Source organism: Poecilia reticulata, linkage group LG2 (assembly GCF_000633615.1).
Source record: "Poecilia reticulata strain Guanapo linkage group LG2, Guppy_female_1.0+MT, whole genome shotgun sequence".
Lineage (NCBI taxonomy): Eukaryota > Metazoa > Chordata > Actinopteri > Cyprinodontiformes > Poeciliidae > Poecilia > Poecilia reticulata.
Genome location: NC_024332.1, coordinates 18,803,742 through 18,829,369, shown reverse-complemented (window position 1 = coordinate 18,829,369; position 25,628 = coordinate 18,803,742). Strand labels below are relative to the sequence as shown.

Genomic DNA, 25,628 nt, shown 5'->3' with positions numbered 1-25,628 from the left:
CTTCATCTGATGCATGTTGATATACTAAGTCTAGMTCAAATGGCATCAACTTCTTGTCTAAACTCTCCCAGACAGACAAAGGAATAAATAATGAGCCTAAAATAATTGGAGAAATTACAAGTAAGGCGGGAGGAGAACTAAACAATCACTGGACGTCATCTGTCTGGCAATCCAGTGAATTAATTTTATGAACATTATATTTCTATTTGAGCAATTCGAACCATTTAAAAAGAATCTAAGAATTTRGCTACAGAATGGTTAATCGCAAATGCAAAACTTTTGCATCTGAAAAGTCAAACAAACAAAAAAACGAGTCAGCTATGTTCTGTACTTATGATAAAGTGACAAGATTTCAGAAGATATTTTTTTTTATTACAAAGCATTCAGGCAGTGCAATGATCATCTGCAAAACAAATTCAAGGTGCAGTACTTCCAAAACTGTCACAAAAAGGAAAGATACAAGGATAAAATGCAGAGTTAACCTGAGTTACAGAGTACTGACACATAAATAGGAGGAGTGGAGGCTGCAGAGGTTTTTACCTGCAAAAATTGGACAGATAAAATAAAACATCTTGGCACTTGTGTAAATTTAGCCACCAGACAAAATGGACACACACAAAGAAAAGGTCATACCTTACATAAAATATGCATGATACAGTATCATTTATGCACAAGTATAATCCAGAAACCTTCAAGCTCTAACAGGCGGAGGCTGGCTGCCTCAGTCTGTCTCAGGTTTTCCTTCCTCTAATGTTGTTTTCCCACTGAGGTTATGTCAAGATGAGCCAGACTTCATGCACCTGCTTGGTGGAGGCGGTTTTAGCTTCTGCCCGCGTAGCTGCATGCAGGACGGATAAAACGAACGGACCGGCAGCTCTGTGCAGGTGGAGGTTCGAGTGCCTCGTCACACTACCAGAGAATCCCTGCTCAGTGCAGCGCTCTGTTAGGGAGATACACCGAGAGGCTGCAGGTTAGAGACGCTCATGCCGAGTGACGGTGCTCAACCAGCGTGACAGCTGGAAACCATGCAGAGGAAAGGTTTTAGTAAGATGTGTTTTAGATTTGGAACATTGGAAAGGAAGGAAAGACACATTTTACATGGAGAGAATATATCAAGAATTAGTTGCGATTTAAAGGACATTCCTGTAAAAAGAAAAATAATAATACCTCAAAAGGACAATATGTCAAAAACTAATAACTCAGTGTTCCACTATGCCGTATATTTAAAAGTCACAAGAGACAAAAATATATATAGAAACAGTAACGATGAATGTTTCTTATTGACAACAAATACGACAAAAACAGACAAAAAAAAAAATCTTCAGTGGAGAACTGCTGACTTTTTGTGCTGCAGTTCATTTTGCTTCCACTGGAGGGCGCAGAGCAAGCAATCTGTAAACACTTGATATTCTCCACACATATAAAGAATAATGCATATTTTACACCTCTAGCAGACCTGTAGAAATTATTTAGGTGTGTTTGTAAGCACCTCAATAATTTAATTGTGTATATCAAATTTACATACTTTCTTTAGGGATGCTTATATTTTACGAAATGAAAACTGTGGGTCTTAATCAGTAATTTTGTGCACTCTCTTCCAATTGCTGCTGAAGCAGATAACTAAAGCTGTGGACTGAAGATGTAAAACAATGGGGCTGAAATTGCACAAAAAAACATAAAAAAAAAAAAAAAAAGAACCAGAAGGGAATTTCAGGGAGGGCTGGAAACAAAGGTCCTAATTGGATTGAAACCCGAGGTCACCAGGACACATTATGAATAATAAAACAAACTCCTGGGAACAAAAATGTAGCAATCCCCCCACTGAAGTTACTGTGCAATTATGCATCATTCAATAKTTGTTTTACGACAAGGACTGATCATTTTTCTGGACTTTCTGCCCTCAAGCTCGTCTCTTTACTTCATTTGCTCATTTTATATCGTTTTGAGGTTATTTTGCATCTTTTCATAGTTTGAAGAGATACACCAATAAGAGATCGGAAGCATATTTCAGATCTGTCTTACTTTAAACTTTAAAATGGCAACACAGACTTTTCAGTTTGTCAACGTTAAAATGCTTATTCGTGATCTAGCTAGCTTAGTGCCGTTAGCATTAGTAACTGTGAACTTCAGTGACTTTGACCCTTAAATTCTCTAAAGGTTGCAAAAGTTCAGCATGTTTCATGGCAAGCAGACAGAGGTTAGAACTCTAAAGAATAAAAAAGAAAAAATATGGATGTAGTATCTTCAGGCCTTTGGCAGATTTTGATATGGGATTGTCTACTTCCAGTCATTAGACAATATTTAAGGCATCTCTTATCAATGTGCATCACTTGATAAGAGATGCACATCATATCATCTGCAACTATTTTCTGAGTCATTCTGTGCCCAAAGATGAGTACATTTGAATCTTTTGTGGTTCCTCATATTTGAATTTCATTTAGATGGTTTTGTGTCATAAACTGGACACTTTGGTGTCCAATTTACATAGAATATAGATGTATTATTACTAGTTTATTATAATTTTTTATTGATTTTAATATTATTTCTCTCAGTTTGTTACATGTAGGACATTTGGTCTATTTTTTGTTGATTTTTATCTCTTTTTATTGGCTTGCATTTATTCTTTGTGCCGAGTTTGTTTAATTTTGTTTATTTTACCCTTCTTTTCTTTACCAAAGTTGTTTCAGATTTCAGCAGTGGAGTCAACTTGCGATAACGTTGACAACAAGAAAACCATCGGATGCCGTTGGGCTTGACTTGTAGCAATTTACAGGACTTTTCCTGCAGAGCGGTGGAGGAAGGAAGTTCTCATTCCTGCTACAAGTAACTCACCAGGTTTCGGCTCCTGTCCCGCTCCTCTCTGCCCCCCTGTATCGTCTGGGACATTCCCTGGTGGGGTCGGGTGTAGGAGAAAGGCCTCGAGCCTGGCTCAGCGGTCCTGTATCTGTCTGATCGGGGCGGGTCTGCTGTGCGGTACCTGTCCGTGGTCAGGTCAGCCCTGCGGTATCGCTCGGCCTCCAGCTCAGAGTACGGAGGCAAAGGGTCGTCCTCATCTGGACGGTGGCTGGGCGACCGGCTGTAGAAGCTGTCGCTGCCTTTTCCCCTGGAGCTGCCTTTAGACGGAGTGTCGCTGTCCTCATCCACTCTCCCAGCGCTCCTGTCCCCTCCCCKGCCTCTCGCCTTYCTCTCCAGCACGCTGGTGAGGAAGCCGTCGTCATAGCTTTTGCTCAGGGGCGGCCGACAAGGACGGTCGCTGTCCCATGTGTCCCTTCTCTTGTGCATTAAAGGCGAGGGGCTCCGGCTCCGGCGGCCCCAGGTGTCGTCCTCCTCTCGGTAGGAACGCCTCGGCGGGCTGTAGTCCCGCCCATGGAGCCGGTCTGGAGGCTCAGGACGACGAGCRCGGGAGCCGTAGCATCGTGCAAACTCCTCCAGCTCATCCAGGGAGCCGGTGCGGCCTCGCCTGCTCAACGTCTTCCTCTGCAGGTGCTCGGAGCGGGGGTTCCACCTGCAGCAACATTCATTACAGCTTATTTTGCTTGACATTTGTTACTCTGTTACCTATTTCGAAAAAGTCCCATAGGTTGAAGTTTGTTGCAGCAAAATGTGGTTAAGTTTCAAGACTAATTAGTATTTTTTAAGGATGTTATAAAAGAGCAAYAACTACATTCACACAGCAGATAAAAGTGACCCAAATCTGCTTTTTGTTTCTTGAACAAATGCGACCTATACCCAGCTTTCTCACCGCAGTCTGAAAGAGCCCAATTCCAATATTTCCACTACTCCAAAAATCCAATCTGTGCCATTWCCATTTGTGGTACGAGTTTGGATACGTGTCAGATTGTTTTTGAACCATTTGCAGTCTGAATGGACATGYTGCATCTTTCTAGCTTTTAYGTCACTGACATGAGACGTGCATCGTAACTCTGAACCAGAAAAAAGCCAGAGACGGTGAATCAGGAAGTCAATAACGGCTAGAAATTATGATTACATGAACTTAACCTGCGTCACTAAAGCACATCAGTCCTCTCCTGGCCCTGACTACACATCCAGACTTCCCTACAGAAGTTGCGGTCAATGCTCCACAAAAAAACATCGACCGTGCAAAAAGAAAATAGTTTACAACAAGACGTGACGTGTGAATGCAGCCTATTCTAGACACCGTTACCTTCGATCCAATTCATCGTCTGAGAGACTGCCGTCATTTCGTCTGGGCCGCCGACTCTGCGCGGGTGGAGCCGCTCTCACCTGCTCCTCGCGGTCCGGGATGGGCGGCAGCGCCTTCATCTGGACCGTCTGATAGTTGCGTCTGAAATCCGCGTTCCCTCCATCGTGAAGGGAGCTCAGCTCCGACATGCTGCTGGCTGTCGGAGCGGAGAGAAATGATTGTGGCGACGTTCAAAACGGAGAGATTTACGGGAATCTTCAGCATGKGTTGCAACATTTCACAGAGCAGGAATGAACGGAATGAGTTCTGCTCGGATGAAATGTGAAAACATTTGGCAGCACTCGAAAACAAATGTCTGTGGTTGTAGCAAACTTCCATCTGACCCACATTARGGATGAGGCCTGATGTGCGTTCTTTTTTATTATTGCAACAGAAAACTAACTGTTTATAAACTCGGGGMAATTAGAGTCAAGACTATTTACACCCACTTTGTGGCTGTAAATTTAATTTAGAAAACTCCCCTGCAATTTGCAAAGTGCTTCATGTTTGGTTCTTCTTTATGTAACAACATTTCTGAACCGTTTTTAATAAATGATGTGTAACATTAAACGTACATTAAAAAATATATTGTACAGTACAACATTTTTTGTTACTCATTTCAGAAACCGAAACTGATCAATTCAGTGCTCAGAAAAAGAGATGAGATTGATCAAATAATATATTTTAAACAGAAATGCCAGTCTTAGGAAAAATATGTTTATTTCCATGCACTTAATACCTGGTTGGGACTCTGCTTGTATAAATTACTGCATCAGTGAGTGGCGGTGATCAGCCTTTTCCTCTTAGCTCCTGCTTACTTTGATAGTGGCGCTCAGACCTTCCTCTCAGCAATACTCCATAGATCCTCTTGAACTTTATCACAATATCTACATTTTATTAGTGGTGTGACTAATTTTTGGATGTTTACATCCAGAAAATCTTCCTCATTGAGTCCAAATTTAGCCTCCAAACTTGTCAAAAATGAGTCATTACTTACTGTCTTCCTCCTTCACTGTAATTGTTTAAAACAACACCATTGAAATCCTCCCTTTTTGAGGGTTTCTGAGCATGTCTGAGTTTCTTCACGCTAATCTTGTGATAAACATGAGTAACTCATTGTGGTTTTTAATCAACAAAGTAGTCAGTAGGTCATTAGTTATTACACTTAGTGTCATAGGTTTTTGGTTGTTACTTAATTAAAAGCTGCTTTTAAAGTGTATTTTTTATTTTTWGACAATAATCGCCTACTTCTGCTACTTTGTTCATAGCTGTTTTTCTTGAATGTCAAAAACGTCAGAAGCAAAGAATTGTAAAGAACCTTAAAATCTAAGCACATTGTTTAGAGGTGAGGTACGCCATTAAAAACCGTCACTAATTTATGATATATATACCAGCARCTGTGGTTGACAAAATGTTACCGTATTTATACAGTAAGATTCTGGAAACCACAGCTGACTGAAAAGTTGATCCGCACAGGAGGAAAACATTGAAAGCTAAAGGAAAAAAAGGTGATTTAACACAATTTAAGTTCCATAAYAAATGAAAACAGAGGAGATGTTTTGTGCTCTTTGTTTTCGTTATGCACCTGCAAATTGCATTTGCAATGCAAATTGCATGAAGTACAAGGAAGTCTATCCTTACTGCAGACTGACTACCTCAGCAGATAGCCTGACAAATTAACCAGCTGATACCAACTGAGTGTACTGACTGTGTTACTTTAAAAAAGGTATAAATAATATAAGTGTAAAAATAAATATGTTTTAACAGAAGGCAGAATAATGGTTGATTTTGTTTCACATAATAGCAATTAAATCAGACTAAACATACCTGTTTTATACCTGTCTGATGTTAGAAAAATCAACAATTTTAACAATTGTACATGTTTCTCATTTGTGTTTAGGCTGTTCATGTCTTTAGATATTTTTCAGATATTTTATTTTTCTTAAAATCTCAATTAAAAAAATAATCCCTTTCAATTAAACTAGATTTAATTTGAAAAAAGAGTAATAAGTCTGAATATTTGCAGCCTTTTTTTTATTTTGGACATTTCATAAGATTCTGGTGAGGAGAAAAAGACATTAAAAATACATATCCAAAGCAATCTGAATTAGTCAAATGTTTTCAGACGGTTAAGAGGATTAGACGGATTCTAGCACTATTTAACTCACACAAATCGCGCACACAAGAAAGACAGAATGACACACACTCACTCACACTGCCGTAGAGACACTGAGAAAAAGGCCTGCTTAGTGGCGGCTTACATTTGAGTGAAGCCAACCTGCTGGTTGGAAACTGAGCCAGCTCCTTCTCTATGTAGTACAAAACTTTCATTGAGTCCTGGTCTTGGCTGCTGGTCAGACGGTAACCACTGCGCACTGTAGATGCAGACACACAAGCACCCATACACACACACACAAGGAGGATGTTTACAGGCAAAGACACACAAACACACACACATGATTCATGACGTGTTAATTCACAAGCATGCAAGACACAAAGAGACGTTTCTGTTTTGAAACGAACTCAAAGGTGACGGATAAAGTCAGAGTTAGACGGTCGGTGATTMATGGRTTTCCATGAATCATGTTTCCTTAGAAGCTCTGAGAAATCAAAGGAGGGAGTATTACATTTATGAGTTCATAAAGTGATAAACGGGTTGTTTTCGCTTCCTTCTCGGGCGGGAGGAAGTTAACCATTTAAGGAGTGATGACTCACMTCCAGCCAGGTTATTTTCAGTCGAGGCGATCGATGAGATCTTTGGGTCCAGTTGGGATGAAGGAGCAAGAGGGACCACAGTCGGCACACTGGAGATGTAGTACGGATACACGGGGACCTGGGYGGGAACCGGAGCCGCCTGTCGGGACTTTGCCATCTTCCCCGCCTCGTACACTGAACAAATCAACGACACGTCAACACCACCCAGGCAGATGGCAAGAAAAAGTGTAAATGCAGCGGATGACTGTCCGTGTTACTGACGGTGTCGTGGGCAGCAACAGGTATCAGGGCAGCAGCAGCAGCTGACGTAGCAGCAGCAGGAGTGAGGGCAGCACTGGCACCAGCAGATCCCCAACAGCAGGAGGAACAGGACGCTGCCCAGGGCCACGGAGCCCACAAACGCCCACTCTGTTTTACACAAACACACACACAGGAAGAAGATACAGCAAACAATAAATACATATTCAATACTCATCTGATTTATTAACAAGCAGCCAAAAACAATTATTTTATAACTTGCTCAGATTGCACTACGACTGTAATCAGAACAACACATCAGTAAATACAAGGCGGACCCAAAACAAAGGTGCTTAAAGACCCGTTTAAAAAATTAGAATATTACTGAAAAGTTCATTTATTTCAGTWCCTCAAACACTTTGTGTTAATCGTGATGATTTTCTGCTTACAGCTAATAAAAAAATAACATTTTGGGATTAAAATATTACCTCGGACCAGTGAAAAAATACATTGTCATTACAGAAACGTGAGCTTAATTGAAAAAATATGCTCAATATCTGCTTATAGGTCAATATTTTCAAAAGATACTTTTAATCTGAGATGCTCTGGTCAGATAAAAAGTGTCACCAAACATGTCACTGGCAGCATAATGCATAGTTTTCTTCTTATGATCAGGTAACTGGTCAGAGTTGAGGAGAAGATGTTTTATGTTATAACTCTAATCACAAAAGCCAGAGCTACAACAGAGTTGTTTAGATTGACACAAATCCATGTGATAGAATGGTCCAGTCAAAGTTYAGTCCTAAAATCCTACTGAGGATCTGTAGCAAGACTTGAAGATTTATGTTCATAGCTGTTCTCCATCCAAACTGACTGAGTTTGAACTATTTTACAAAGCTGAAAGGGCAAAATCTGAATCTTTAAATGTGTGGTGGTTCTATAAAGTATTGGTTTAGGAGAGCTGAATACAAATGCATGTCACAGTTTTCAGATTTTTATTTGTAAGATGTTAAAAACTATGGGTTTTTACAACTATGCCCTATTTTGTGTCGCTCTAGTACTTAAAATCCCAATAAAATGATGTTTGTAGWCATTAACAAGCATGAAGCTAAACGGTTTGGAAACAAACTGACATCCATGAAGATTTACCAAATGTAAACATTTTTTATCTTTTATCTGTAGACAAATGTTAGSTTGTAATTATTCTGAGTGTAAATTCAGAGGTCCTGTATTATCTTTTATCCTAACGAGCTAACTTCTTACCCCTAATAAACCAGTTTTTCTTCCAATTGTAGCTTTTATAGTAACTGAGTGACGAGAAACAGGGAAACAAGGATTTTTCAAAATCCCGTGTTTTCACGGGATTTTGAGGGAACTTACAGTAACATTAATCCTTGATCACATCTCCAAATTACAGACGCTAACAACACACCTCCCCAGGGGAGGCATTAAGCAAAATCTGCACAGCCCACCAGAGCTCTCYGAAGAATTTAAACTATGACTAAAGATAAAGCACCAGRTCTGCCATTTAGACAGAAAGAAGTTGTTAGATGGAAACCCATAATTTATTTCAGAGTCAAGGAAAGCGTYGGTTAAGGTCAGCGTGAGTTAAATCAGTTAGGAGGCGACAGAAAAGCTYGAAAATGCAGAGAAGCGGCAGCTGATTGGCCGTACCTGGCATGATCTCCATATCAAACTCAGGCAGAAGATCGTCCTGCTCACCTGTCCTGCCTGCAGAGAGAGGGARAGCACAGGTGAAGGCCAGACAGAAGCAGCAGGAAGCAGCGCCAACAAAGGCCAGGCAAATTAGCAAATCTGGCAGAAGATGATGATTGATGTTCATGCAATAATCAATTAATCAAAGAAACTAAGATTGTACAAAATCAGGCTTAGCGAACACACAGGAAAAGCATTAAAAGAGTAGGTGTGTTTCCTTGAAATGGGGTCGTGTGGGGTACTTATTCATAGTAAAGTCATTACTATCAGTAAGAAACAGACAGGAAGACCAGCAATGAACCCAAGCACCTTAACCAGWGGAACTGACCAGTAAATAAAAACATTCAAACTAAACTGCCTTTTTTCCAGATGATCTATAGATCTGCTACCACTGGCATTACAACTTTTGAAAGGTCTGAAATTGGTTTTAAATACCCCAAAAAAACAAAGTTTATGGTTTTGTCAAAAGCAACACTTTAACAATCAAGGTCTGTTTACGTCTGATGATATAATGACTGGAAGAGTGTCCTCCTCTACGTAACTGGGAATGTGAGCTGATGAAAGGCTTAAATGTGCAGCTCTTTAACTTGGGTAAGAATTTCAAAATGAAAACTGTTTTATATTTCAGAAAACTAAATCCATGTATCTGTCTGTAACTGATTACTGTGACATACTGTTCATGCATGCAGCCTCCTCCTCTCTAAAGAGCCGTCTTCAAACTCCATCTCAAATGCAAAATCTTTCATGCATATGTTTTTATGTATAAAGCCCTGCGCGGTGAACTCCCAGCATGCCTCAGTAACCCATTTTCTGTCAGTTCCATAAACACCACTTAGTCCCTCCAAATGGCTGCTTTCGAATGTCTGACTTTGACAGATTATGGGCAAAACAGCATTTTCCTACCATGCGTTATTGAGTTGGATTAAACTCAAAACACTTACATCCATTAAGCATTTTAAGGTTTATAAAAAAATGCAGTGAAGAAGGAACGTCATTGTTTTTCCTCTGAGATCACCGTGTTTAAATTGCTGCGTAACTTGTCGTATTTATTGTTCAATATTTGATCTACATGGTTCTAATTTTGATGTTGTCTCGCTTCTTAAAGAGATTTCTGATCTCAGTGGGACTTCCTGGTTAAATAGAGGCACAATGATACAAATAAAACATAGTTTTAGCTTCTAAATTTTGTTTTACACTGCTGTTTAAAGGCACCAGCATCAGCAATATAACATTATGTATTTTCTGTTTGTAATCCAAACATATTTTAGTTAATTCTAGCAACTTTTAGCAACAATTACCAAAACAGGTGAGATGTCAAATCGGAGGTCAACACTTTTCCACAGCAGATCATTAGAAATGGTTTAAAGAGTTGTGTTGTATTAAAAAAAACAATGCTCTTTTGCGCTTTTTATTAACGATAAAAATGTCAGGAATCATTTCATCAGGTAGAAAACTGCTACATCCTGAAGTTGAGCCACTTGTTTTTGCCCCATGTGCTTATTATAACATTTTAAACAACTGTGATTAGAGTAAAGACCAGCAAATGATCTGTCTGTCTGCAAGCAGAAACCAAACTCTCTTGGAACTGCGGAGAGCTTATTCCAAATGTGCTGAGTCAGCTGTTGGTAGGGAGTGTCGAGGCAAAAAAAAAAAAAGGAATCTTGCTACCTTGGCCTTGCAACTGTGCTCACATACCATCTGAAACACGGAGGAACTGGAGAAAGACAAGGAGCGTTGYGGTTGTGAGGAGCAGGGAGTGATTGGAGGGCTATGGAGTGAGTCATGGGGTAATTTATAAGGGGCTTTTGGAAGACAACAGGGGGCAAACAACAAAGTGTGAAAAGTAGTAGAAATACAGAAAAAAAAGAAAAACATATCCAATGATCAGTTAGTTTAGAAGAAAATTGTTTTGAATAAGAGTGAATTTTTGAGATATAACATTTTTCTGTTTAGAGAGGCGAGGAATGGCAGCATCTGAACCACTTTTGTTGTAAAACAAGGTCATCTCATTGTTCCTAAAACTGTAATAAATTAAATTGTTATTTCCAGGGTTGTTTTGAGTGGTTTTTGAGGTTTGATTATTCTGTTCCTTAGTCTATTTCTTTGATCAAATCAGTATTTTTTCAGCTTTATTTTAGTTCAGTCCTCACTACTGTTTCTAGTTATGTTTTTCCTTGTTACTATAGTTTAATTATGTCTCTTATATCTAGTTATTTTGTTAGATTCCTTCTCTAGTCTCCAGTGTGTCTCTCCCTCTTTCTGCTGTCTCCCCTCACACCTGCATCCCATTAGCTCATCAGTCCAGGTCCATTGTTTTAGCATTCAACCTCCCAGTACTTAACCGCTTCATTCTCGGTCACTCCTTGCTGGCTCCTTCTGGTACTTCCAATTTGACTCTGTGTTTTCCTCATGTCTTTCATTGCTTTTTCATTGCCGTTTTAGCGATTAAAGGTGTTTTAGATGTTTGTTCTTCGTGGAATAGCTTGGCTTAACTTTTTTTTATAACAAGAATACGCCAAAAAAGTTGCCTAGAATGCTTACAACTCTCTGAAAGGTTTTAAGTATTACTAAAATACTGGTTAACAAACTGGTTAAGCCAAACCAGTTTGCTAACCCTCCATGCTTTGTGAGATTGTTCTAATCAGATTAGCACAGTCAAGAGGTTATGAATGAATAGGCCTCAGGTCAAAGTTGGTTTTGGGAGGACAAAACCAACTGGAGCTCTTTTCCATATCTGGAAAGAGCTCCAGTTTACAGTAAATGCTCATTGTCTGACCTTTATCAATGAAGTACAGGCTGTTTGATGGAGATTTGCAAGCCCTGTACAATCATTAACCAGGAACCAGTACTCCCAGTGAACCAACAAAGCACAGACAATCCTTCGGCACTCTGCTGCACAGCCTCACTGACTTTAAGTTTTTCCCAGTCCAGTCAAGTGCACACAGATCCTCTGAAATGCACGACTGGCTGAACAATAGAGTGTGTCATGACGGATCAGGACCATCTAAAGGCTGTTTCCATGGCAGCTGCCATAAAGGCCCTTGGGAATGCAGCCCAAAGAAGGCACCTTTTTCCAAAAACCTTTACGGCTATAAACTTTATGTTGCTTCTTCTGCAGCCATACCGAGAACCAGTAACTCCATGTGGTCCTCATCGTTTCCCACCAGATCGTCGGCAACGATGACTTTACAGAAATACACGCCGCTGTCGCCCCACTGCAGCTCCCCGATGCGAAGGTCGGCCTCTGCGTGGAGACACAAAGCTCATATTTAGAGGATTTCTGTGAAGATGAGTGGTTGAATCCATTCTGAACAAAAGAGGAGATGATGAGAGGTGAGTTATGTAAAACTTTACACAAGAAGGTTGAGATCATGAGACTGATCCTCCTCTTGTATTACGAAACTATGACACAAATTCTTATTATATGGAGAGAACGGCTATGATTCAAACAGACTCAGCAGCCGCCCCATTCAAACGTTTGTCATGAATTGCAAAAAGACAAAATCCTACCACGTAATTTTGGTCTAGTTTCTAGTGCAAATATCTTAGTTCACTTGAAATAAGACAAAACTGTGACTTTTCAGCAGGAAATAGAAGCTTGTTTTAAGTGAACAATTCCTCAATGTTGATTAAAAAGAATGAGTTAACCTGATAAATTATTTCGCTTATAACATGGGGAAAAATGTATTTTTCCACTGACAGATTATTGCACTTATAGCCAGTACTTTTTCATAAGAGCATCATCAATATTAAGGAATTATTGACTTAAAATAAGCTCCTATATCTTGCTGAAAAGTTACTTGTGAATTAGTTTTGTCTTATTTCAAGTGCACAAAGACATTTGCAGTAGAAACTAGACCAAATATTTAATGAGAATTTGTGTTTTTGCATTGTGGAGGGAAAAGCTGACAACATTACTGTTTATGATGGTGACGTCTCTGTCTTTGTAGTGCTCGGTCAGCGTCACGGACGACTCCTGCTTAGAGGCCACGATCCGCACCGTCCGGCTGCTGTCAGAGCACTCCACCTGGGCCGTGGCTCCCAGCTCCGAGGCCTTGTAGCCCAGAGTGTCGGGCAGGGAGAAGGAGGCTCGGGTGGAGTCTCGGCAGTAGGACTTGTACCACCACTGCACCACCGGGGGTTTGCTGGAGGACGTCTGATACTGGCACGGGAGGACCACGGACTGGAAGAGCATGGCGTACCGCTTCTTCTCCCGCACTGTGACGTGCATGCCATTACACACGCAGACTGGCACAAGCACAGACAGAGACGGACTCTGATTAACATTTTTTAATGACGTCGAGAGAACAATTGTACAAACTGAACTCTCATTCCTGGATATTTGGTATATTAACTAGGCCTGAAGTGATTAATTAGACTAATCGTGATGTAACCGTCAACTAATTCAGCAATCGATTTTAAAAGTCCATGTGCTGAAAGAACAACAGTCAGATAATTAATTAACCCAAAATTGTGCAAAAATTATTATTTACATTTTGCATTTGAGATAAAAAAATACAAACCTCTCTAAACATATTCTATCTAAAACCTCTTCCCCATGGTRTTTTGTAGTTTCTCGTAGGTTTTCTTCCAAAATTTGAAAAGCATTTATTTTGTTTTCACTTCATAAATGAGTTCTAGTTTATATTGGCTTATTAATGCTGATGTGACATATTGACATTTGTTTACAGTTCTCTGCAAAAACATTAAATAAGTTAAACAACCATTATCTGTTTCACATGTTGTCACTTTGCAACCACATAAAGCATTATTAATTATTATTATTAAGGGCTGAATATTAACAACTTACTGTGCTCTCTTTCCTCTGCAATAATTGATCTGACCAAGCCAACTTTCAGACTTGAACCAGCTTGCTTTAAGCTTCACACCTGAACATTTTCCAGAGTGTGTTTTTCACTCTGAAATCTGGAAAGTCGGAAAATTTCCAGATTTCAGAAACATACAAACACTTTTCCTTGAACCAGTCCTACTACAGCCTGGACCAAATAATTCGGACCTTAATTCTGGGATTAAAATGCACTGCACAGTAGCTTTTAACAGGTAATGGTTTATAGCATTTTTGTTGTTGTTGTTCCTGCTAATTAATTATTTTTTGACGCTCCTTTAGTGACATTCAAAAGAGTATAGGTTTGAAGGAACCTCTTTAAGGCTGGAAAATGCATGTAAATTACAGTTTTATTTCTGTAGAAACAGCTGTAGATCTTCTTTATCTGTGCAGAGGATTCAGGATAAGAAACTGTAATTTGCATTGCATCAAAACGGGAGAAGACAGGAACAGAGATTAGGTGTGTGGGGGGCTCCTCTGCTGCTCAGGCTTTGGGGTCAGGAGGTTAAATTCCAGTGTAACGTGGGGGGGTCTGGGGGAGGACTGAGGAGAGCCAGGGGGACCGTGATCACACAGGGAGGGGATGCAGCAGTCAGATGCTCGTGAGTAATGCCTGAAAGTCATTTTAGCTCTAGGTGGGGCAGGAACTGCTTTTAAACATTTCCCTCAAGACAGGAAATGAAAACAAAAGCAAGTCCACCAGTTTGCCTTTCCTTCAGAGCAGCAGCAGGAGGAGGAGCACTCACCCTGTGTTTATTTACTCTCTTTTAATTAAAATTCCCTGATTACGACAATTAGTTCTGTTTTTCTTCTCTGTAATAATCAGTTTCATTAACAATATAGTAGTTTTATTTCAATAGCTTTTATCAGTCACTGCTCTAAATCACTAAGCGTTCAGAAAGATGTGAACTACTGATTTTTAATTTTTTATTTTACAGTAATGAATCAACTTGTTTTTTAAAAAATTACTTAAACCAGAGCCTGGAATCTTATTTGCTGATTTTTTTTTTTTTTKGGGGGGGGCTTACAACACTAAGAGAAAGACCTTTAGGCTTAGTGAACCTTTGCTGGGAGACTTGAATATGTTTTTCATAAGTAATTATATTTATTGATGTTTTATAAGTAAAATTATACTTCAAAAGTCAGAACTTTCATGTCATTTAAAAACAAATTTAAAAAAATATATACGTCAAGGGATTTAACTTTTTCTTTTTTTATTCTTAAGGAATTAATTACATACAAATGCACAGCCAGGTTTGTTTATGTTCTATTATTTCTTATACTTTTAAGGAAAATAATACATTTATGTTTTTCTTTTGGTCTTTCAAACAATGATAAAAAAGCAAGCTAGACTTTTTATTTTATTTAAAAACAATAAAAATCTAAACTTTAGGATGTTTTAATTTTGATTTTGTTGAAATATTTTAAAAATGAAATATTTTCTATTGTAAACTTAAGTCTTTAAAAATTAATTTAACAACTATTCTTTAACATATTTGCGTCTTATTGTTCTTATTTTAAAAAATTAAAAATTCTCCAACATGACCTGATTATTTTTCTGCCTCATGAATACTTGTTTTATGGAAATCCAGTTCTTTCACGTGTCACATATTCCAAATCCTCCAGCATAAACTTTAACCTCACGATTTTACGCTCTGCAAACAGAATTGTGTACAACATGGACTGAAACCCTGAATTCCTCCAGTGGAGGACCTGCGGTCTTCCCTTTGTTTCYGTCTTTATGGAGCTGACCATTGTTCCCCACTCTGCTGTCCCAGTTGAGCTGAGAGGGGGGGAAGGAGGTCACAGACTCTGAGCCAATAGGAGCGTCCGGCCTCATACAGCTGGCTCCGAACAGACCAATTAGCCACTGAAGATTTAAACCAAACCGTTCCTCCATCAGCTCCATGAATGCATTCACTTTGTTGTGAGAGGAGYTTTGAATAAGCAAAGAGGAAAACGCCTGTATGCATCATGAAGCACGTGTGTTAACCATTGTTTACTGTGATCAAGGCTGTGGTTTAATAGGCAGGTTCCTCGCCACCTGTGCTCTGACTTGAAGGTGTTATTTCAGCGTTAGAGGAGCCGTTAAAACAGTAAGAGGTATTCCAGGTCACAGCTCTGCTGCTGGACGCTGGCTCGTTTCCTGAACACGGTCAGGCTTTTCCTCCCAAAACCGTCACATTTCCTGCCTTTTTTCTCCCTACGGTGCATTCCTTCACATCGACTCATTATTCCAACAAATCCCACTGATAAKACTGAAAATAGACTCAATGGTTGATGGTGGATTCCTCTGCWGATTTAAAAAAGCACCCAGAAGTCAAGAAATTAAGCGTTGTTGCTTCCAAGCTTAATTTCAAAGATTCTTTGAAGCTTATGTCTACACAGAATGGAATATACCTGATAATGTGTCTGCATATGATTTTTTTCATCTCCATTTCATTTTCTGTACTCTTGTCGCTAGTGGGGTTGGGAGGGGTGCTGGTGCCTATCTCCAACCAACATTTTGGCTGYTTTTTTTTCTTCTTTTTTTGATGAAAATGATTGCTGGGGATAATCCTGACTACTGCAAAGTCTATTTCACAATAAATTTGTGCATTTACTCCTACTTAGCTTGCCAGTCTGTGGCAGCTCCTCCTAAATTTTTAACAAGTAGATGCAGATTCTCCACAAGGTGCTGAACTTTTTAATATAGTGACACTTAAAAAAACTTCTTCATAGAAAAACATTTTGTAACTTTCCTCTTSAGATGTTTTTACAAAGTACTTATTGTTAATGCTTGTAGAAGATATTTTCTAAACTGATTTTTTAAAAGTTTATTTTAGATTCCATGTTGGTAATTTTGCATTTCATTGCTGTAYTTTGTTTTTTCCCCTACTATCTTTGTTGTTACTGACACTATAGTGCAGATTATAATTGTCTTATTTAGTATTGTGTATACTTCTGCTAACTTTTTGGATTATTTGGATTATTWTTATTTGCTTTGTACTCTTCCTAACCAGTTATACTTTGTATGTTGTATAATGTATAATGCAGATACATTAAAATTACAAAAACTATCCGTTATGCTGCAGTTATAATAATTGTATTAACTACCAYTAACGCCTACAAAAAACCCCTTACTATTCCAAATACATATAATTTTACCACATTTGAAAAGCTTAAATAGTCTTGTTGATATAGTATTGCTGTATCACAACTTCTTMCAGCAGCAAAGACTGAACACCCTGAGGAATATTCACAATGATTAATGACAAYCAGCAGCCAATTGCACAAGGAGGSCTTTCCCAGAAACCAAAAAAATGTGAAGACAGTTTAAAATATTTGTCCAAACCACGGGGAACTAAAGGGAGTCTGTCTTGTTTGGCTCGGTGAAGATAAAACATAACCTAAACCCTTCAGCAGGTTCCTCGCTGAGGCCAGCGGGTTTGGGATAAGCTGAAGTTTACGGGCACAACCTGTTGCGCTGTTGTCGAGAGCAGAAAGGTTGTTAAACATGTTGTAATAAAAGGAAATAAACTCACCCGAAGCTCCCAGTAAAACTGCCAACCGGTAAAAGTTCATCATATATTCCGTGTTTATGGTAAAACGGCTTTTATCCGCATGTTAATCATGTCGTTGTCCGCTCTGAGTGCGGCTGCTCCAGACCCGAGGCAGGCTGCGTCTAACGGGACTGTACCACTTCACTGACAAAGGGGGGCTCTGATACAAAACTCTATCAAATCTAACGGGTTGACAAAATACTTTAACACTTATTAAAAAGAAAAAAAAGGTTTTACTGCACACTAATGGTGTCATCCAAAGTAATTTATTAATCTCGATATAAAAATGCACCTTGGTTGCACAGAACATGCACAAAAATCACTACAAATGATTGATTAAGTCACTTAGCATGGATTTTGTGGAACAAAACAGAACATCCTAAATCAATTTTTTATATGTGTGATAGACGCATGAAAAAAATAAAACATAATATTTACAAAATAAACTAAGATTACAAACATTATACAAACGTATTCTCTAACTTCATTAAAAGATGGGAAAAAGGATTTTTTTTAAAAATCGCCCAAATACAATTATCAAAGCAAAACCTTAATTAATCATTTAAAATTTCAGTATACAGTATATCTTACATTGTAGGTTGATAGTCATATAGTTTGGCTCTTTGCACTAACATGATTAAAGATCTTATTATAAAAACTTTTTCTAACATAAACAGGCTATACAACATGCAAACATAACATTATGCCATAATCATCCCTCATCTATTTCTTTGCAAGCAATAAACTTAAATTCACTATGTATTCTGACATTTTCTAATAAGAACAACGATTAATGTCTTTAACAATTTGAGCTGCAGAAGCTTCCCAGTCCTCTGTCTTTTGATAGATACTGACCACTGCAGACCTCGTGCAAGAACTGAAGTTTTAGAGATGCATTGAACCAGTCCTGTAGTGATCACAGTTTTTGGAGTCCCTAAATTGGCCAATATTTTCAGCTTCCAACACAGCAGCTATGAGCATTGCATTTCTCCTTACTACATCTTGCAGAGGAACCCACACCCTTGTTGAAATACAAGACCGACAGCATTGCAAATCACTTCAAAACCTTTTCCACATCTAATGCGTCTTATCCTGTGTAATTCAGTAAAAAAAAAAAAAAAAAAAAAAATCAAATTTCACATCACAAAAAGTTATAATTTTCTCAGGATGTGGAGATTTTTACAAACCACTGTGAAACTTACTGAGGATTAGGCGCCATGATGAAACAAATCATTCACTCTTCCTTTCAGTGGCTGTAATCTTATGCCATGGACTGGTGGATAATGACACTAATTGTACACTTGTATGATTAGTTTCTGTATTTAGTGCACAATTTTAGTATACAAAGCTATTTTAAACAGTGAATTCATCCACAGTGTGTTTACTTTGCCCTAATTGGCATTTAATTATAGAAAGATGGGCYACCAAGAAAAACCAGCTTTAAGTTGTAATTTTCATGCAGGGGAGTTCAGTAAGTCTGGATCACAAACATGAACTATTTTAAACTAAATTATTGCTGAGTCTTAAATAAAAAAAAATCCCATTCAAGACATAGATAACCATGAACAATAGTACCTTTCTTTATGTCATAAGCTCAAAGGGTCAAAGGGTAATGGCCTGTACGTGTGTAGCGCTTTATCAAGTCAGAAGACTCCAAAGTGCTTTACTCTACATTCAGTCATTCACACAGAGATTGTGATGAGCTACATTGTAGCCACAGCTGCCCTGGGGCAGACTGACACTCAGTGTCACCAGGCCTTCTGACCACCAGCAGCAGGCAAAGAAGGTGAARCGTCTTGCCCAAGGACACAATGACTGAGACTTACTGAGTACTCTTTAGTGAAGAGTATTCAGTAAGTCAACATTAAACATATACATTTTTACATTACTYATCTCAGTAATCAATGCGATCACGGTTACCACGGTACAAGTCTTGGTCACGGTAATCATCAAGTCGATCTCGACTTCCAGAGCGAATACGTTGATCATCAAGACGATCTCTACTGCCATGGCGATCTCGCTGATCATCTAGACGATCCCGACTTCCGTAGCGTTCTCTTTGGTCGTCAAGACGATCCCGACTTCCGTAGCGATCTCTTTGGTCGTCAAGACGATCCCGACTTCCGTAGCGATCTCTTTGGTCTTCAAGACGATCCCTACTGCCATGGCGATCTCGTTGGTCGTCGAGACGATCCCGACTTCCATACCGATTGCGTTGATCGTCACGATCTCGGCTTCCATAGTGATCACGTTGATCGTCCAGGTGATCCCGGCTTCCACGATAATAATCCTTCCGATCTCCTTGGTAACGCTGGGAATCTATATCACTACCCTTTCCGTCGTGCCTCTCTAAACCACTTCTATAACTGTGCTGGTCATCATCAAACGTCTTTCCTGCTCCACCTATGGTGTAATTGCTTTGAGGAGCAATATCTTTGTCTTCATTCTGATCAGGCTTCTTCTTTTCAGTGTTTGACTTGTCATCCATGTATGGCTCTCCCACTTCAGGACCTTCTTTGTCATAATACACCTTATCTCCATTGGGACTAAAACAAGGAACAAAGACATTCTAAATGGTTACATGACTTTCACACAGAAAACTGTAAAAGCTATACATTTGTTGATTTGCTAATTTGATTAGCAAATGACTACATACCCCTCCTCATCAGCCTCGTTTTTATTCTTTCTTCTGCAGCAACAGMAAATGATAATCCCCAGAACCAGAAGACCAGCAGCAACTGCTGCAATTATAATTCCAGTGGATGCAAAGCTCACACTTTCTAAGAKAATAAAACAGAAAAGACATTACTCCATCTTTGACCTGTTTTGACAAAAAAGACAGATGGATACAACRAGAGAAACTGAATCAGGCAATTTGAGTGATAACAGTCTTAAATGTGGTAATATAAATGCTATTGTAATAAAGTGTGGATATTAACCAATTTATGTTGGTCTACAATTTTATTGTTGTGAAAAAAATAGACATTCTGGCTGAGATTTTTTAAATAAAATTGTTCTTTAAGATTCTTTCTGAATAAACATAGTAATTTGATTTGTTCTCATAAAAAGATTACATGAGATTTTATTTAGCTGTCAACAACTTCCTTTTTAACCTCATTGAATTATTCAAAAYGCTTTTTTAATGCCAGATAACTGTTTTGTGTACTTTTCTACCTACACAAAACAAAAAATGAAGGAATACAATGACTTGAAAAAGCAGAGTACATAAAAAAAAAAATTCACATTACAGCTACAATCAATGTATTTGATTGGCATCAAATACATTGATACAAATATCAATGTATTTTATTGGGATTTTATGCTATAGAAAAGTACAAAGTGTTGGTTATGCTAGATTTTATTCAGGGTTCTCGGAGTAAAAAGGAACTAAATCAAATGTACACTAGACTTTTCTGTCTTTTATCTGTGAAATATCCTGAAACTGTTTTTCTTCCACTTCACTGGTTTGCTCTTATCATTAGCACATGATGGAAACTGATCTGGTAATCATACAAGTTGTTGGATTGAAATGTCTTAAAATACTTACGAGGCATTACAGCTAGTGTAAAGTTGCAGCTTGCAGAACCAATGTTGTTCTTTGAAAGACATATAAAAAAGCCAGACGTCTCCTTTGTAATATTGAAGAGAGACAGAACTCCATCCTCTGCAACATCATGCATGTTAATCAGAATATGGGCAGCATTCACACCAGCCCGAATCATAAACATGTTTCTTTAAAACATGTTTGGTTTTTAATGCATACCCTGTGTTGTCTTCGGGGGAAATGGTCTTTGAAGGTTTTCAATACTGTAGCTCGTCCAGGAATAGACGGGAGCTGGGGAACCCTCCTCAGACTTGCAGGTGAGTGTGATGTCAGCAAAATACTCTGCTTGTCCCTGAAGTGTGCAGACTGGTTTAGAGGGAGGCTCTGAAATGGAAAATGTACWGGATTTAAACATAAACTGCAATATAGAGTCTGTTTTCCATCACTGATATAAATACAGTCAATCTGTAAAGGACACCCTTTATTCTATCTTCCAACAATACATAAAAAAAACACGAACAATTTACGTAAGAGTTCAGTTTACATGTTCTTTGCAACATTTTATATAGCACATTGCAGTTTAACTGAGGGAAAAATCACACAATGTATTACATAATTGTGATGTGCAACAATCAAAATAGGTGGTTTCCAACATTTGTTTACAACTAGAGMTTTGAAAAGGCTTTTGCAGCTTATAAAAGGGTTTTCTCCAGTACTGGACGGTATTCATCTCCAGTCAACTTACCATCAACTATCATCCATTTTCTTTTCCTGATGAAGAAAATCATCCCCAGTGCGTAACACTGCAGATTTTGACAACAATAAATCGCTTYCTTCCACTTTACAATTACGTGCTGATCTGTGTTAGACTGCAACATGTAATCCTATTAGAGTACATTATATTGTTGTAATGTAAAAATATTTTGAGAAAGATGAAGCAATATGACTATTTTTGCAAAGTATGCTTTTACACAAAATAGCAAGAGTATGGCAGGTGAAGACTGAATAGGGTAAAAAAGGAAATCTTGAGTAGATGTCGTTTACTCCGATGACATCCAGAGTAAATGACTGATCACAGCAGAACAAACGAAACACAAACTCAAACACTGAATACAGTGAAGAAAAATATGGAAGATAATAATCCCCTTGTAAATAAGCAAATCTTTCATTTACTGAAATAGAAATATTTGTTTCCAGTAAAGGTCTTACCAATTTAAATAAAAAAAAGGGGTAATATTGTCAATGCAACCTCTTTAAATGTGTCTCTATGACGTCAATATCCCTTCTTCTCCATTCGAGTTTAGGAGTTTAACTGAATATTTACACTCAATGTGCATTTATCTATAATTGTAGACAGACAATCAAGAACCTAAAGCTCAGCCTTGCGTCAAATCTCACCTAGAACTAAAACAGAAGTAGAGGCGATCGGTGTTCCCTCGTCATCRTTGGGGATTCTGACGCTGCACTGATAATAGCGGCTGTCTTCCATGGTCAACTTTTTCAAGAGGAGCGTCGCTACTCCATTGTCCACATCAACCACCAGGGTGGCTCTTCCTTCATATGATGGAGCGATGTCAACAGGACTGTTCRGAAAGAAGGAGGCCACTGCTTTCTGCAAGAGGAAAAATGCAGATTTGATAGTAAAGGATAATCCATAAGTTGCTACAAGCCCTTATGACAATACAGATTCATCATAGTGATAGCTGTTACATAATTTCTAATATTTATTCTAACCTTTATCATTTCCTCAGTTTAAAATACTTTATGTGCTCTTATCGAAGAAAATTTACAAAGAAGTAGAAAACAAAATGTGTTGAATTAAAGCTTACTGGGGTATTTTCKTTTTCTGACCCRTWTAAGCAGGACTGTAGTTTTGTGACTCATTCACCCATTCATCATCCACCAGACAAAGGTCGCTACCTCATCACATCCAATAAAAGCACGAATCAGATTTATGTCACTGCATAGACACTACGATTCACTGAAATTCTTAAGGCAAATAAATGTCATAAACCTGTTAATTTCCTGTAGCTTCAGAAGTATGGACTTCTTTGTGTTGGTCAGAGAAAATCACAACAAAATACATTAAAATTTGATGGTTGTAATATGATAAAATGTGACCAAAATGAAGTTATTTGTTTTATATAGGACTTTAAAACTTCTCCAAAGTTTTTCAATTGATAACATCAACCGAGTGATCGACCGATCCATAGTTTCCAAAGTGAATTGGTTTAGATTAGACCCTTTTACTGTATCGTAAACCTGCGATTTACCACCAACGTACTAGAAACAACCCAGAAAACATCTCTGCTTTAGATTTTGTACATCTTACCGATGGGGCACCCACAACGTCCCATGCCAGGACAAAGTTTTTTTTGATAGGGTTAGCAGGGGTGAAGGTACAGGTCAGTGTAACATCGTCTCCTTTTGCCACCCTGTATTCCTTTTCTTTGATAGACACTTGCACACTCCAGCAGCAGGGGAAAACTACAAAACAAAAGAATAAACATGATAACACACGAATAATATCTCTCGATGTCAGTAACTTTTTATTTCATTCTATTTATGGGCAGTGAAATCTTGATATTCATTTGAAATATTATTTTAACCAACTGACCTCTTTGTAGTAAAACATGATCCTGCTTTAAGTAGCACAGCAATGAAAGAGTTACTGATTAACAACAGTGATACTACCGTAAAGGTGTGGCAGGGGCTGTTTAACAAAACCCCCCAGAAATGAACAGAAACATAAAACCTACCTGCCAGTAGAAGAATTAATTTTTGCCATCCGAAATGCCTTCCCGTTGTCATTTTTTTAAAGTTGAAGACTAAAACATTCACAGACTGTAGAGACTTGAAGCAGATGCTCTTGGACGAGGAACAGGAGCCTGCCTAACCTTTACGGTGAACTCCTGTGTCACCTGGGTGTGGAGTAGTTGACTCTTCCAGGTAATGAGTTAGCAATATGTGTCACATGTCAGTCGACGTCCAATCGCTAACCTGCTTTTGTTTGAAGTTTGACTTGCAAAGATAAGAAAAGGGGATCTACCAATCAAACAGAAACCACAGACAGATTTTGTCTGATAGACCAACAATAAGTTGTTCATCAAAGGAAAAAGATAATTTTGTTACAAAGACAAAGGTCTAAAAAGTGTTGCATGCTTGTGTAATGTGTCCCACTTAGTTAATACTGTGCTCCAGTCACTAATGTCACTAATATTTTGGCATTTTGTCCTACATGAACATAAGTAAACCTCAGTCATATTCATTTCGTTTTACTAAATCTGACACATTATCCTTTAAGAAAGACCTGTATTACCTGCATCCATCTTCCCAGCTTTGTACAGCATGATGCTGCCACTGCTATGTTGTGTAGAGTGCCAGATATAGAGGGATACACAGACTTTATCGTCCTATAAAGGTTTATAGAGGTTTAGTATTTAAGTCAGCAGCTGGTGTTGTATACCATTTGACCTGCAGGTAGCACCATTGCGTTGAAAATAGCACAACGTCACATTTAAATTAATGAATATTATTGCTGAATTATGACGAGTGTAAAAAGCTCATAAATGTAAAAGACAAATGGGAAGCTCTTTCCTTGATTTGCTGAACCTATTCTTCAAAACTTGTTGCAATAAATTGAAACCAGAGATCTGCAGTTATATCCAAGAAATTAGAACATGAGATCTAATATTGTTTCTTACTGTCTCATATAAAATCAGGATAAACTTTCCTTGTGTAGGGGAAATTATGTCATAAGTGACTGTATTTTTGTTTTGGAAAAATATGAGAATAATAAGTATATTTTTGCCTCTTAAACTTTGAAGGTGTCATGATTTTGGGTTGCTTGAATTAGTTTTGGGTTTTGTTAATTTCTGTATTCCTTGGTTCCTTTTCGTTCATTAGGTCACCTGTGTTTCTGTTTTACTTTGGTTCAGTCCTTTGTTAGTGATTTTAGTTTATTAGGTGAATTTGTGGTGTTTATTTCTTAGATWCTCTAGTTTTATCATGTTTAGTCATTCTTTAGCGTTAGATTCATTTCCTGGTCCCCAGTGTGCGTTCCCTGGCTCCCATTTGTCTCTTCCTTTGTCTTTCTCGCTCCCCTCACACCTGTAACCTGTTAGCTCATCAGCTCAGGTCAATTTTTTCCCCCAGTATTCATCATCTCAGTATTTAAACTCTTCTCCTGCTTGCACTCTTTGCTGGTTCTTCCTTTTAAATCCCAACCATTCCTGTTTACCTGCCGTTATGCGCCTCATGTTTCTGGTTCCAGTTTTGTACGTGTTTTTGTAATCTCCCAGCTCCTTGCAAGTTTGTTTTTTCACAATTATTTTCATTAAACCTTCACCGTCCATTTGACATCTGTGCCTGTGGGTCCACTTCAACGTCCACACACAACATGACAAAAAGTTTGGATCAAGTTCCTTAATATTTGACAGAACTGCCTTTTATTCCTTATGACTTGAGTCAAATTTGGGGTATTTTTCAACAAGTTCCTCACAGTAGTTTAGAGATTTTAACCAATTACTGATTACTGAAATTATGTGATTTATTCAGGATTGAAGGCCACTTACCACGCCCACGTTTACTTTGACACACATGCAGAAATCATTCAGAAACTAGAGAGTACAAATAGTTTGGTCTATTTACACTTTGGAAATGTGTAACTACAATGGATGTTCCAGGTTTTTATATAAAGTCATGCATAGTTCTTAGCATTATAAGTCCTTGAATTTCTTTCATGGTTGGTGTGTTCATCAGATTACAACTTTTTGATCTATTTATGCTTACTGGTTAAACTTCAAGGGGTTTTATTACAGTTCC

At 38.4% G+C, this 25,628-nt stretch overlaps 2 protein-coding genes across 4 annotated transcripts; both read right to left on the bottom strand.

Moving 5' to 3' along the window:
- Window positions 1-350: 350 nt before the first annotated feature.
- On the bottom strand, window positions 351-17,375 carry LOC103480161 (immunoglobulin-like domain containing receptor 2). Of its 3 annotated transcripts, XM_008435022.2 has the most exons (10): window positions 17,243-17,375; window positions 12,791-13,120; window positions 11,997-12,116; window positions 8,831-8,887; window positions 7,181-7,327; window positions 6,920-7,093; window positions 6,466-6,579; window positions 4,166-4,361; window positions 2,833-3,505; window positions 351-940 (listed from the first exon to the last, which is right to left on the bottom strand). In XM_008435022.2, the coding sequence occupies exons 1-10, from the start codon at window positions 17,283-17,285 to the stop codon at window positions 905-907; spliced, it is 1,890 nt and encodes a 629-aa protein (XP_008433244.1). In that variant the 5' UTR covers window positions 17,286-17,375; the 3' UTR covers window positions 351-904. The 3 variants fall into 3 exon arrangements, with proteins under 3 accessions (XP_008433244.1, XP_008433262.1, XP_008433253.1); XM_008435040.2 differs by lacking the exon at window positions 6,466-6,579; XM_008435031.2 differs by lacking the exon at window positions 8,831-8,887.
- A 415-nt stretch (window positions 17,376-17,790) lies between these two features.
- Window positions 17,791-23,705, bottom strand: LOC103480154 (cell surface A33 antigen). The gene is made up of 7 exons (XM_008435011.2): window positions 23,564-23,705; window positions 23,137-23,291; window positions 22,203-22,416; window positions 21,024-21,188; window positions 20,808-20,924; window positions 19,917-20,040; window positions 17,791-19,806 (listed from the first exon to the last, which is right to left on the bottom strand). The coding sequence occupies exons 1-7, from the start codon at window positions 23,613-23,615 to the stop codon at window positions 19,155-19,157; spliced, it is 1,479 nt and encodes a 492-aa protein (XP_008433233.1). The 5' UTR covers window positions 23,616-23,705; the 3' UTR covers window positions 17,791-19,154.
- Between the last annotated feature and the right edge of the window lie 1,923 nt (window positions 23,706-25,628).